This window comes from Chiloscyllium plagiosum, chromosome 26, assembly GCF_004010195.1.
Source record: "Chiloscyllium plagiosum isolate BGI_BamShark_2017 chromosome 26, ASM401019v2, whole genome shotgun sequence".
NCBI lineage: Eukaryota > Metazoa > Chordata > Chondrichthyes > Orectolobiformes > Hemiscylliidae > Chiloscyllium > Chiloscyllium plagiosum.
Window position 1 is genome coordinate 45,501,735 of NC_057735.1, and position 15,667 is coordinate 45,517,401.

The 15,667-nt window shown below is 38.8% G+C and overlaps 1 protein-coding gene across 1 annotated transcript in view; it reads right to left on the bottom strand.

The window, feature by feature from the left end:
- The window catches only part of csde1 (cold shock domain containing E1, RNA-binding), a 106,683-nt gene that overhangs the window by 72,508 nt on the left and 18,508 nt on the right, over positions 1-15,667 (bottom strand). The window contains exons 4-5 of the mRNA XM_043716248.1: positions 14,696-14,805; positions 9,433-9,531 (exon numbers count right to left, since the gene is read on the bottom strand). Of these exons, the coding sequence (XP_043572183.1) occupies positions 9,433-9,531; positions 14,696-14,805 (209 nt within the window). The remainder of the gene's footprint in view (positions 1-9,432; positions 9,532-14,695; positions 14,806-15,667) is intronic.

The following is a 15,667-nucleotide window of genomic DNA, read 5'->3' on the forward strand; positions in this document are numbered from 1 at the left end:
TCCCACTTACTCACCCTCTCACCATATCCCTTAACTCCTTTAGTGTTCCAAAAATGAATCTTCCGTGCTTTAAAAACATTTACTGAAGTAGCATCAACTATTTGACTGGGCAGGGAATTTCACAGATTTACAATCCTCTGGGTGAATGAGTTCCTTCTCAATTCAGTCCTAAATATGCTCCCCCAATTTTGAAGCTATGTCCTCTTGTCCTCGTTTCAGCCACCAATGGAAACATCCTCTCCACGTCAACCTTATCCATTCATTTCAGAATTCTGTTTATATAACATTGCTCCCCCACCTATCCCTCCAATTCTTCTAAATTCCAATTAATATAATTCTTGCCTACTAAGTGGCCTCCTTGTAAATCAACCCCGTCAACTCCAGAATCAACCTACTGAACTTCTTCTACACCCCCTCCAGTGCCAGTACATCCTCAAGCAGAGACCATTCAACATGCAGTACTCCAGGTGTGGCCTCACCAGCACCTTGTAGAGCTGCAACATAACCTCCCTGCTTTTGATCTCAATCCCTTTAACAAATGAAGGTCAAAATTCCATTTGCCTAATTACTTGTAGTACCTGCAGACCTTCTGTGATTCATGCACAAGGACACCTCCTGAGGGTTACAGTTAAAAAAGGACTATTACTTGAATGGTAAAATGTTGCAGCATCTGCACAGCTACTGCCTTTTGCTGCTTGAGTTCAAGTATTTCTGTACAGTGTGCATCTAAGAAAAATGAACAAAATAAGATATCGCAGCTGACTTTGAGGAACCCGGTGTGGAAGACCTCACAGCACAGGAGCAGATAGTTCAAAATGTAATCTTGCTTTATTTTAAATCTACAATAGTGAGTAAAGTAGGTACTTATTGGTTCTGTTTTATTGAGGTCTGTTGCGATGAAAATTTGAAAATATATATCATAGGTACTAAGTTAGCCTGCAGCAGTTTCTTTTGGGCAGTAAGGCTGCTATTTTCTGGGTCTGCAGATTAAGGTGCAAAGATGGCCTTCAATACTCAAAATGAATAATATGATACTGCTTGTCTTCATTAGACAAGTCTGATACCATACTCAAATCTGGCTTGAGATAACAACATTATTTGAAGTGGTCTTTCAAACCTAAGGTTTGACTTTACTAAGGATTCTGGGTAATCCAACAGGGTGGACAGGCAAAGTGTTTTGGCTGCAAGAGCTCCTTTTTTTGAGGTAATTTGGGTGTTGGAGCGGATTTCCTTGAATTCTAGGAGCAGTAATTACTGTTTGATAAGCTGTTGCATTATTTTGGAATTTGGCAGGGTGGCTGGGAGTAGGGGGTCAAAACAATGGCACTTTAGAAAGAAGGAAGAGACAGGCAGAGACCACATGGTCAAAGACAGTGAAAGAAACTACACTGCAGTCTGACAGAGCAGTGAATCGGCACAGCTACGGCCTTTTGCTGCTCGAGTTCAAGTATTTCTTGACATCGGAGTGCATCTAAGAAAAATGAACGAAAGAGTGAAAATCGCAGCACCTTGTCAAAGGCCTTTTGGAAATCTAGGTACACCACATCTACATTGCCCCCATTGTCCACCTCATTCGTAATGTTTTCACAGAATTCCAAAAGATATGTTAAGCATAACCTGCCCTTCATGAACCCATACTACATCTGCCCAACAGGACAATTTCTACCTAGATGCCTTGTTATTTCTTCCTTGATAACAGACTCAAGCATCTTCCCCACTAGAGGTTAAGCTAACTGGTCTATAATTCCCCATCTTTTTAAGCAGTGGCATCACATTTGCTGTTTTCCCACTCTGCCCCGGAGTACGACAAGTTTTGGAAAATTACTAGTGCACTTATTATTTCTCGCACCATCTCTTTTAGTCCCCTGGGAGGCATTCCATCATGGCCAGGAGACTTGTCTATCCTTAGCTCGCCCAACACTACCACTTCTATAATAGTGATCATTTTCAGGTCTTCACCTACCTTGGTCTCTTGTCAATTACTGGCACGTAATTAATGTCCTTCACTGTGAAGACCAACAATACCTACTTAATGCCTTGGCCATTTCATATCCTATAATTAAACGCCCCTTCTCATCCTCCTGTTTAGTTTAGCCACTTTTTCATTTGATATATATTTATAGAAATTTCTGCTGTCTTCATATTGTGCTAGCTTTTTTCTCTCATGTTTTATCCTATTTTCCTTTTAGCGGCTCTCTGTTAACCTTTCAAGTTTTCCCAATTGTCCAAGCACAGCAGGAAACTGGAAATTTTGTATGGAGACTTATAGACAACATAAAACAAAAACTGGAGCACTCAGTTAAAAAGAGACATCAAACCACACTTTCTAATCCTAAATGGTCACAACAATGATGCTGAAGCTCCACTGCATGCAAAGAACAGTGCAGTTGTTTCTGTAGACTAGACCGTCCAAGTCCAACAGTGGTATAGTAGGTTACAATGGGGACCAGGAACATCCCCACAGGATTCACATTAAGGCTGTTAAAACTAAATCCAAATTAATGAAATTCATCCACAGGATCAGAAAAAGTAAAACCCAGGCTTGGGAGTGAGACAGGAATATGAAGGATCAGTGCCCTTAAAACAGCTCTATGTATAAACTAGAGTAAATTTCTGTACCACACATTTGTCAAAAGTTTCCCTCCCTCAGTTTCCTGGAGCTCCACTAACTGAAAATAATCTGCTGGAAAAACAATGCTCTTTCACTCTGATCAACTGCATTGTACCAGAATAACTCGAGCATTTGCCATTGCAAGGAAACATGTAGAACAGAATTTAATGTTCGGAGACATGCTTGGAGGCAGGGAAGATGCAGGATGGGTACCCTAATCCTCTTTCCCAATTAAGCCCAGGGCAGGAGGCTTATGGACATTAAGTCCAGAGGAAAGGCTCATACTCATTACTTTCAGAATCAAGAACATTGCAGTTAAAATTGTGACTAATCCCTGCAGTTGAAAAACAACAATTTACACCAGGTCTTGCCATTAAGGGATGATTTACTTGACATTGTTCTTGAGTGGCACGTGATTATGGAGGAAGCAGCAGGGGGTTGAGTCTTGCATGCATGCGATGTCAAGTCCTCTCTGAAAAGGAGAACTGTTCCCTTGTTCAAGAGCTTCCCTTGACACACTTCGCAAGCAATGAGTGTCAAGTGATCCTCCAAAACTTGTACTTGCTTAATAAATTTAGATTGTTCACAGAAGTTGGTGTATAGCAGTTCCATCTAGTGTGTAAGAAACTCAAGAAAAAGAACCTGACACCAGAAGAGTCTTAAAATGTTCAAAACACAGGGCTAACAAGATGTATCCAGCCAGGTAACCATCACCTGTTGCCAAGATTAAATTTGTCCCCAGTTCCTTCTCTAACCCTTTGTCACAGCAAGAGCTGAATATATCTCTGAATAAAATAAATCACGAGCACCATACCAGCATATCCTGGAGCATTCTATTTTTAAGACAGTGAAGGATTGATGCTGGTCACCTGGGCAAACAGGGTTGGGGGAGGAAAGGTGGAATTTTAAACAAGTATCAGCCATGTCTATGACCTTCTGTAATAAGGAAGCAGGCTCAAGGACCTAAATGATCTTCTACTCCTATTTCATAAGCGCGCAGTATATTGTGTCACTACATTGCTTCACATAGGTGTTGCGACTTCCATGGAAAGATGGATCCTAATCATAGATTATTGGTGAAGCAACAGGAAGAGAATAACGTCCCTAAAAACTAATGCATTTATTGCTTATATTACTGAAGGTTCCAAGTGAAAATATGCTGATATGTTATTCTAAAGCTGCATGGAAAACACATGCAGCTATGTAACTGTAAATCTACCTTCCAAGGAACTTCTACAAAAACTTGGGAGTTGGAAAACTAAAGCCAGCTACCATTTTTAGTGTCATAGACAATCTGACAATGGATCAGGACCATAGCATGCTTTCTTTTGCCATCTCATGGATGTAGATGCCATTGGCATGGTCAGTACACACTTGGCACCCCTAATTCACATGGTAAAACGTGTGTAAGCTCTGAAACCAACAAGGGATCAGGTTTTTTTAGACCGAGTTATGTGAAATGTGCAAGGATTAAATGATCACAGTAAAGAATCCTCTCAGAGTAATCTTAACATGCAGAATTTCACAATCAAGTTGAGGCAACAAACAAGTCTGAAACCGGTGTCTTAAGCTTGAAAAATGGTAATTTCACAAATATGAAGACTTGGAAAATTAGGTTAGAACATTAAGACAGTAAGTAGAGCAATAATTGCAGATATTTAAAAAGGAGATATTTCAGAGCTCAAAAAAATTCCACTGAGGTTAAAACAGAAGAATACACCATCTCTGGCTATTAAATGATTAATAGCCAAATGAAATAACAAAGGGACACATCAATACAAAGAGCAATGATTAGGTAGGTGAAACAGCAAAGCACGATTAAATTTAATGGGGAACATTAGAAGGTATAAGAAATAGAAATCAAGAAAGGGAGGGAGGGAGTAGCTGTAATAAAATGTTAGTCCCTTAGAGCAGGAGTTCTCAATGGGAAACAAGGAAATGGCATGGGGGGGGGGGGAAAGAAGAGAAATAGGTTGAGCGTATACTCTGTCTTCATGACGAAACAAACAGATTCCAAGAATATTAGAAAATTATTAGGTAAAATGCATGGTTGTAATCTTCAATTCCCTCAACTCTGGGAAGTACCTAGCAAATTATGAAGTCCTAGAACTCTCCCTATTCAAGGAATGGGGAGGGTAGAAGAAATTTCATCTAACATTAGTTAAGAAAAGGCTAGAGGATATAAAAGATAAGGTGGAAAGAAGCTATCCTCCCCTCAACACATAACTAAACCTTAAGTTCTTGTACTTTAAATCGGAGACATTTGCACAATGTGAGAAAACTACAGGTCGCTCACTTAGGAAAAGTACTCTTTATGCAGAAGCAGAGTGTGCATGAACAAAGTCTGCATTCAGGTGCATCAAGTAATTAGGGAGACAAAAGTAATGCTGGCTTTTTAAAAAATCAAAGGGGGATGGAGAATGGAAATAGGAAAGCTTACTACAAGTGTAAAGGACGTGAATTTTTTCGGCTCTTCATACCTGGAGCACTGCATCATTATATTCTAGGAAAGATGGACTACACTCACATCAGAAGCAGTTCAGACAAGATTGAGGAGGTTGAATCCCAAGAATAAAAGAGGCCCTTTTAGGACAGGAAGGTTGAACAGGTTGGGCCAGTGCCTGTTGAAAAATGAGGGGTGATCTTTTAGAAACGGAGATTCTGAAGCAGCAAGAGAGGACACGTCTCTCTTGTGGAGAAGTCAAGAATTAGCAAATGAGTTTCAACATGAAGGGTTCTCCAATTTGAAATGGAGCTGATTGATTCAGTGATGGAGGAAGTGATTTATTTCCAATTGAGGGTGATACCCAACTTAGAGGTCTCTCTAATGACTGCTGAACTTGTCCTGAGTCAGAGGAGATCTCAGTTTGAAAGATGCTGTTGAAGGTGCTTAGCAAGTTGTTTTCAAAGGATCTTGGAGTAAACAGCATAGCCACTGCATACTGGTGGTTGAGTGAATGAATGCTTGCAAGGCAGTGGATGGTGTGCCAATGACGTAGGTTGCTTTATCCTGAATGGTGCAAGCTTCTGGTACTGCTAGCTGTACCCATTCACGCAAATGAGTATTCCATCACATTTATGCACTTGTGTATACCCACATCGCAAGGACATCAGAATTTAGAGGCAGCAGCTAACCATTACCTGAAGGGCAATTTAGATGGGTAATGAATGCTAGCACCGACTGGATTCTTCCTCATGCAGGAAAAACAATTTTGGAGTCAAAGTCAGTGTTTTTGCCACAGAATACTAGTATCTGACCTGCTCTTGTAGCCAAACTAATTTTTTTATTTGCATGCCCAGTTCAGTTCGTGGGCCAAGCTGACCTCCAGGAGATTGACTTCTTTATTTCCTTGCTGTCAATGACATACATGGTTAAAGGCTTTCAATGGTAGCCCATTACTTTTACAGTTGTCACTCATCAGGTGAAATGCTGACACAAATTGCACTGTAATCTGAAGAGCTGCAAGTCTAACAGAACACAGCAATAACTGAACATCTCCAACTTTGAACTGGAGGTTGAAGTGAAGGTCACTGAAGCAGCAGCTACGGTGGTCAGGCTTGACCACTTTGCCCTCAGAGATATCTGGCCTCCAAACACCATAATCACTTCCTTTTAAAATGCCAGCCAATAGTGTTTTCAGTTTTACTAAGGTTTCTCATTACTCACTGTCAAATGATACCATGTTAACCAAGAGCAGCACTCTCCCCTCATCTCTGGGAATTCAGATCTTGTGCTCATGTTTGGAGCCAGTCTGTAATAACATCTACAGCCGAGAAGCCCTTCTGCTCAGGTGAGTTGCAATCAGGTTATTGATGATTAAATGCTGCTCAATAGCACCATCAACAAAATCTTTTTATTTCTGAATAAGATGAGGCTAATGACATGACTATCAGCTAGATACAGATGAAATTTTCCCAGGTCTTTTCAGAATAGGAAATGCCTGAGGTATTTCCCAGCATCAGATAAATACCAATGTTCTTCACTGAACTGGAACAACTTTGAAGTACAGCTTGCCTATGGAGTAACTTCATCTCAGCAGAGTATTGCCAGGAGCACAGCCTTTGCTGTATCTAGTGTGCTCAGCAGTTTTGTGATGATGTCCATTGTATTGAAATGGCTGAAAATCTGTTTCTGATGGTGGGGACTTGAGGCAAACACAAAGCATTTTTTTTTGGTCTTTCTGCCTGAAGCAAGCTACAAATGGTTGAGTTGCAGTTTTTGTACCCAAATTCTCAGCTTCAAACCGATAGATGTATTCATTGAGCCTACTCATGAAAAGGAATGGTGACACCATTCATGATTGGATGCGGAAGGACTGAAGAGCTTTGACCAGTTGATTGGAAAATGTCACACATTGTTTCCATATTGACCAGGCTACTTTTTTAGTGCATTTTATCAACTGTAAGAACAGCATCAAGATGACTACGGAACAGAGACAAAGATGACAAAAAGAAAAAACTAGTTTTAAATTCAGTTACCAACATGGGAATTAGTTAATGCTCTGCCACACAAGGTCACACATGGATATTATGGCAATCCTCAAAATGCTACTTCCATAATTTGCAGTTAGGGAATAAAAGAGTATCCTACTCTGAAGCTAGCGCAAAAGATAAAGGAGAGGTCATCAGTTCTAGAGGCTGTGCTCAAAGAATCAAAATCATGTTTTGTTGGTCTTGCCCAAAAATACTCAAATTTACCAGACTTGTCCTCAATGCAAACAAAAAAAGCACCTATAAATTTTGTCCAATGCAAATTTACAGCCTTGGGTGTTTTAGCATGCAATTGGATTATCCCAAGAATCCACAAAGTCCTGCTTCAATTACAATCCTCAAAACAAAGCCCTCCTTTGCAAAAAGTTTTTATTTCTTTTAATCCTCTTGAGCAAATCATGAAGTGCAACAAAATTAAGTAACACCCAAGAAATTTGGGACGAAAGTTTAAAACTAGTATTTGGCAAAAAGCAGAAGCATCACAGAAGTGAAAATCAAATCTAAAAGCTTGAACACAAACTGAATGCAATGCTGGTGGGTTTGCTGACAGGAATATCAATGTGCGCCTTGGCAGGACACTTTGGATAAGCAATTATTTAATAAAAAAATACCCCAGTGATGTCAGTCTTGGGATTGGCAAACATTTTCATGATATGTGGAGGATATGCATTAGAGGAGAAATACCTATGACAAAAATTTCAAGGTAGTCAAGCTATTGTGTTGGAAGATAAATACAACTGATGAGTATCCAGTACTCCAATCACTACAGTCCAATTTCTGCTATGGTATGGGCCTGGAAATTCAAGATGGCCATATTAAATCATGATCAAAGTATTTTCCTAATGCAGTTTCAGGTGAAGAGTTACACAGCCAATACAAAAATGTTCTGGAAGCTCTTTCCTGACAAAAGCTAAAATTACAACATGAAATGGCTTCATCACATGCCATGAAAAGTAACAATATAAAAAAAGGATGTGATGAGCATATGCAGAATTCAATTTCAGGTTATGCAATATGCATACAGCCAGATTAAACATTTAAATACAATAGATGTTTTTTTTTAAATTCAGACATCACTGGACAAGAGATCAATCTAGACAATACACAGATCTTCAGCAGACAACCTTTGAATTAATTATAACAGCAAACCATCATTAGAACAGTTTGCAATTACCTTGGCTGCTTGATAGCTAGAAGATGTGTCACAAGGATCAAAACAAGAAAAATGAATATGCTCCAAGGAGTTCAGGATTTGAAGTATTAACCTGAAAGTTTATAGAAGCCAACTGAAAATCCTTTCAAAGTACATCAATTTAAAATGGTTTCTCACTGAAAGCCTTCCAAATGAGAAGACAGCAAATTCTTCTAGTCTTGCTCTTGAAAAGTCAGACAGGAGTTAAGTGGAATTCTGCTAGGCCATTGAAGGTCCACTCTTTGAACCTTCACTACAGCTTAAGAAAAATTAAAGCTTTTGCTCTTGCCATGCCTTGTGTACTTTATAAGCAATAGCTTAATGATAAAAATTGCCCAATAACTGAAGGCAGAAGACATCTCAGCATAAAAGAATGAAATACACCATTGTGATAATAGCACCTATCTTCCTTCATATAAAAGAAATCACCCAAGTGCATCTTCGGTATCCAGGAATTAGTCCTTTTGATCCTTTATGAAATACTTCACAAAAACAAATATTTTTCCCCCTTCATCATAAAACGGTCACACTTTGGAAGTTTGATGTCGATAAAGCTCCATCTATGGGCAAAGCTGCTCAAAATCAATGCAGGGATGACTCTAAGAATCCAAACTTTTCAGGGGCTGAAATAAGCATTTATATTAAAACCTTGAAAAGTGACAAATCTTCCAAATGACTTAGAAAGCATGCACAACACACACTGAAAGAACGTAACTTCAAACCACTTTTCAACTAGAATCTAGCTGATAGTTCAAAAGGCACATTTGAATATTTCCATGCTTTTTAAAACAAACAAAAGTTTTGCTTTATTATGTACAATTTTTAAAGACCGTAGTTTCAAAAAATTTAGAAAAAGCTAAACTGCTTAAAAGGTTATGCCACACTGGAGTATTTTCCAAGCACTACCCAACTGACAAAAGAGCCCAAAACTACCACACAAAGGCTAAAAGTTAGAAGGTCCAAAGTTACTGGGGTATGGAATTTCATTGGTGCATGGAGGTTACCCACAATATAGGAGCCATCTAAATTTAAAAAACAAACAATCTGGCTGATGCATGCATGCCTAAACTCAAGTGCCTTTATGGGTGACCTACCTGAAGATCATTTATTACCTGGAAAGACAAAATCCAAATCTTACCCCATTGCGTTCATAGCACACACTGCCTGAAGTCTGACCAGGAGATGAAGGTTTCAGCCCAGATTTGTTCTCAAGGTTAAGGGGAGCAGCACAGACAACCTGGACATACCATGACATAACAAAGAATAATGTCAGGAGGGTATATGAAGGCTTTCCAGGGGTTGAAAATGCCACTGGTCAAGGCCCTAGGTCTCTATTTTTGGGTTTAGACCAGCAGAAAATATTCCTCCAATTTCTAATGAATTGGTTGAAAAACTGTGATGTTCTGTTAAAGTACTGGATTTTTGCCACTGAATATCTTATTCATACAGTAACATCCGGTAGCAGTAATTCAGTACTGAAACAGTAATATCAGATCTGCAATGGCCTGACAACCGGAATATATTGGCATGCCCATTTCTAAACCACTACATTCAACTTTTCAACCCCTGATTTCCAGCTGATTTGTTGGTTAAAAAGTCTTTCTTTTAAAAAAAACAGGTCAGTGGTTGCTAAGAAACTATTTAGTTGCTGACACCAATCAATAGCAAAAAATTTACTCTTCTATTAAAAGGTAGCTTACTCACCATGAAGGTATAGTTTCCTTCCTTCAATCATGAAAATAAGTTATCCTCCACATACCATGGGAAAAATAGTGATACAATGGAATAGTCATTACAGTCATCCGTTCCTTCAAAAGGTTCCCAACAGGTTATACAAAGTTCCCTTCCATATACCCATATTTGCAGAAAATCCCTTCCAATCGGAGTATGATCAGTGTTATCAATTTCAAAACGTACTTGACAGAGCAGGTCAGACCTGAGCTCATTGAAACTAAAATCATGAAAGCTACACAGCTTTCTCCTTCATGATACAAGATCCCAATTACTGAAATACGATCTAAATTGGTACACAAAGAAATACGTAGTATTATTTCAAAAATGGAGGTCTGGAGAATATACTTTTTCATTATCTTCAATGATTTTACACCCCAAAAGTAAGAGATCCAATCAATTTACGTTTTTACAGGTTAGCCTGTCAAACTAACATCCCCATTAATGGCCAAATCACAGTATTTACAAAGTATGAAGATTGCATCATTGCAGTCCATAATCATCTCCAAGGAGATTTTTTTGAAAATCAAGGCAGAGCCACCTGGAATTTAGATATTATTAGGAATGAGTTAACACAAGCATATCTGACCAGAAAAACAAAAGGCACAATTGACTCACCCTGTTGGCTGATACTCAAGCCACAAGAATGACATTAACTAAATCACAGAAACTCTCATATCTAAAACAACAGAACAGATCTAACAGCATACAAACAGCTACTCTACCCTACCCCTTCATAATTTTAGTCAAGTAAATTCCCTATCCAACCCCACTAAGTTCAGAATGCAGATTAAAATTCTTGTGCATCACAATGCAAGTGTTCTACACTCTTGTGAACACTACAGACGAGGCCTTATTGGAGTGTAGAGTACAGCAAGCCTTTGTCCAGATTTCACAAGAGGGAAATCTTGACCAACTACAACTGCGGACACTTTATTTTAAGCTGTTGAAAATAGCATTAACAAGAGTTAAGGAATGGAGAGAACAAAATACTCCTTTGAGAAAACAAGAGTTTGACAAGGACCAAGACAAAACACTTAGAATAAACAAGATTCCTGTTTTCTTTATTCCAATAACCTAGAAATGGTGTTATAATAGTTCAATGATCAGCTGCAGGACTTTATCCTCATTAAATCATCTTTTCTTCAGTTTAATAGGATTAATCAGACTTCAAAATAAAAAGCTATTTTCTGTGCAGATCCGTCACTTGCGCTTGACTGATGAGTTGGGTTACTAGCTCAGGTATGTCACCTAAAATATCCTGGATAGGCAAATTTTGTTTTAATTTACTGAAATCCAACCACAGTTCTGCTTCTTATCCTCAAAAAGACAATCAACTTGCATCAGGGGTCAAGAATACACAACACCTAAATCATGACTAGCAGACTAAAGCCTTAACCTTTTTCTCTACTAGTTTCTCAGATGTCATCCTTATCTAGCTGATGTTTCTATGCAGGCAACTGTATGAATGGCATAGACATATCCGCCACTGAGAACTCCTGTGGACCACCATATGCCAGGTCAGCACAATAACCAATTTGTTAACAATGATAGCATAGCAACATAAAGACAACTAATATGCACTGGCCAAGTACACTAATGATTGGTTTTTAAAAACTGACTGTACTATAGAGAACCTAGAATTTCAATTTTAACCTGACATTTCAGGTTTGGACACAAGGTTGGGAAGTTTTATAGGTTCTTTCCTCAGTTTATTGTAGGTTCTCTATGGTCATCTATTCACAAAACAATATGATTTGTTGCATTTTTGTCTGCTTTAGTACAGGAATATCAAATGACTGGAGGTGGGGTAGAGAACAGGGCAGGAGGGAAAAGGCTATTAGGAATCACAGTAAAACCCATTTACTTTAATAATCTCAAAATGAGAAGCCTCAAACTTGTTTTGACTAGAGGATAATGAGAGCAAGCAAAGTTTGCAATTCTGAAAATATCTTCCTCCCCTGTCAGATTGGCTGCTCAAACAGGAAGCTCGCTCTAAGAGGCAACCTGTTCTTTTCCACGATCCTACTCCTTTAGTGGAGGTGGAGATCTTTTCCATGATCCTCCTGCTTTAGTGTTAAGCAGGGCTGCCTTCTGAACAATGCCTTTCACATGAGACAAAGTTTACGGTGGGAGTTAAGAGGAGGAAAAAAAGAGGGAAGATAGGCTCGGTTTCAAGCAGAAATTTTAAAAATCTTGGTGCAATTGAAGGTCAAATTCCTTGAAAAAAGCCATATCCTTTTGGTTATTTTAAAGTCTGCATGCCTGCAGAACTAGGAGGTCCAAATGTCAGGCCTATTCAGACCCCACCATCCATGTGCTTACAGACTGTATATTTATACAGCATAGTCAATAAGACTGATGTGTGTAATATCCTAACTTTTTTGGGCCTCGAACATAAGCAATATGCCTAGCAGAGAAGAAGCCCACCTGCAAATCCTTTAATAAAAAAAAATTTGCTTCTGTTAGTGAACGACAGTGTGACAGTCATATTCAAAAGCTGTAGCACAATTCCCACAGTGAAGATGGTCCAAATGTTCAGTGAGCAAATGATGTTCTAACTAGAGACAACTTAAAACTCCCCTCTTCCAAAAATACCCACTTCCTTTAAAAAACAAAGAAATTTGGACTAAAAACAGTGGCGGTGATCCTGGTTATGTCATAGAAGAATTAATGTTGTTTTTGCAAATGTCAGTTGCATAATCACACTTCTAAAGAGCTCTTTGTTCACTTGACCACAAGCCTTATCACCTACACCAAGGGTTTGTTCCCAGAATTTTTGAATTTCTCTATACACACTTACCTGACAAGAATCTTCACTATTGAAATGCAAACATCTCTCTATAGATTTAGATTTGGATACAATTTACATAGAGTTTGACCACAACACTTTATGGAGATTCTGTTCAGTTATTTTCATATGTATGTAGACACATTAGAAGTGTCCTCTCTAAATCAAAGTAGTTTAACTTCTGACATTCCCAATTTTCTAAAAAAAAAGTTGAGAAATCTAGGAGGGCAGCCAAAGTCTTTAGTACAGGTGTTCTACAATCAAGAACAATGTCGTAGCACCTTAGATTTCCACCCCAAAACTTCAGACACGACAGACTGAAAAGTCAAGAAATTCCACTGGGCAGGCCCAGCAAGGAATAAGCTAAAGCATGATACTACTTTGGACTCAAGTATTTGCACTATAAAAGAATTGGAGAACAGGCGCAGGAATAATAAAAGCCCCAGTAACGAGAAGCTAAACAGAATGATTCAGAATAGCAAAGGTGCTTATTTCAATGGTAAGAGAACTGTTACGAAGTAGGAAGATGCTAAAAGAGCTTTGACAGCAATATTCAAAACTCTTACCAGAAATTACAAGTCTACTTGGGACAAATTAAAGCAAGATGAATGGAAGTGTAATTCTATTGATGATCAGACAATACAACCCAAAAACATGAACAAATTGGAGGACTGACTGGAACCAAAAGGATGAACAACATGCGACTGAGGGACTGAATAGTTTCTAACATCTCACTGATGGTGATTATATAGTGGAAACTAATTCAACAGAGAACAGATAATGAACGGAGTAGAAAACCACTTACAAAAGGAACAGCTACAAAGCAGAAAAAGGCAAACCATCCTGGAACTGATTCAACAGAACATTGGCAGATCAGTTGGTTGCCAATTCTGACTTTTCCATCAACCACTCCCACTCAAACTTTAAATCTTTCCCACAGTCTTTGTTTAAATTTGAAGCTGAAGTTTGGTTAGTTAAGAGCTCCTTTAAAAAGGTGTTACTCAAACAATGAATTTCGTCAAAGGAGAAACAGAAGAGCCAAGATGGGGAAAGTTCACGCACACAATTTCCCAGGAGTAAGTCTGGATGAGTATGATAAGAGGAAGAAAGGGTATGGAGTGTGACAATAGAAAAGGCGGGCGAAGAACATCACCATTGCTTACTTAGGTTAATTGAGTCAGAATGCAGTTATTGACAACCCAAACAAAAAAAAACGATCAGGAATGCTATCGGGTTTCTTCTGATATAACTTTGATATGACGCGTCTTACACAAAGACTCTTTGCTTCCAAGTTTGCACAGAACAGAGCCATCAGGATTTTAGAGCTTGGAAATAGCAAACACGTCATTCCTTTGTTTCAAAGCATAGATGTCATTTGGGGCTTTACACATGTGAAATTAGACCAACATATGTCAAGACACCAAACCAGACAATTTTTCTTTGTCTGCATCTCTCATGTAGTGGTACTAAGTGTTTTTTCAAAACAGTACAAACTCAAAACTCAACATTCCACTTGAGATTTATTGGTTTAAGGGGTGACCAATGGTATGTGGAGAACAAAGTTTAAAGCAGCAACCTTTACACCCACCCCCACTTATGAAAGCGTTAACATTTGGGATTTGAGAAAGATCAGTCTCGCTGCATGCTTCCTCAACATTCAAATTGATTTTAAAAACTGGTTAAAAAAAGTGACTTTTTAAAAAAGTAGAGAGACTGGATGTAGATATGGCATTCATACTAGACTCAGGATATAATATTACAGAATGCAACTGTAAACATTTGATGGAGAAAACAATTCCCAGGTTTTCTAAAAAATATCTAGTTATGAACCAATGTTAAAAAGACACTTCCAGATTATTCTAACTTGAATGATTCTTACCTGTCCTGTAATCCTTTCTTCAGGCAAAATTTCAGGCTTCACTTTTAGCAATTTCACAGCAATTGGTTTTCCAGTCCGTCTGTCAGAAGACACTTCAAATTCCACATCATCTGCAGATCAATTCAAATTAACCATTATCCAGCTTCTACTAGGTCAAGTGAGAAAGTTTATAGTGGACATACAATGGAGTCAGGTCAGTTCCTGCTGCTTATCCCAAAATGCCCTCGAGAAGGATGAGTCACCCCAACCCAATGCAGGTGATGTATGTAGTTAAATACAGTTAGGGAACATCAGGATTTAAACCAAGTGACAGCAAAAGAATGTTGATATTAGTTCTAAGCTCCACACCATTCAGACTTGGAGCAGAACTTCCAGGTGGGTGTTCCCATGCATCTGCTGCCCTGATCCTGTCACATGGTACAAGTTTGGAAAGTGCTGTTGAAGGAACTTTGGTAAGTTGCTCCAGTGCAGCTCGAGTTTTGTACCACACTGCTACCAGAGTTGTGAAAGCACACAAAGAATGCAGTGAGTGAGGTGCCAATGTAACAGACTGCTTTGCCCTAGATGATTTTGAACTTCTTGAAGACAATAGAGTTTCACTCATCCAGACAAATGAGCAGTAACTCATCAGTCCTAACCTGGACCTTCGAGATAACGGAAATGCTTTGGGGAGTCAAGAGATGGGTTACTCACTACAGAATTCCTAGTCTAACCTGCTATTGTAGCTGCACATTTCGTTGGCTCATTCAATTCAGTTCCTGGTCAATGGTTTATCTCCCTGCACCCCACACCAAAAGGATGTTGATACTGGGACATCCAAAAATGTTAAGCACTGCTTGGTGAAAAATGACACCTTTCAATTTTCTGACGATCTGACAGACTGGATTTGGATTGGCTTTGCATTGCATTGCGTACACAAAACACCTATGGGTAATTTTCTATAGCGTCAGACAGATATATCACTGTTGGAAA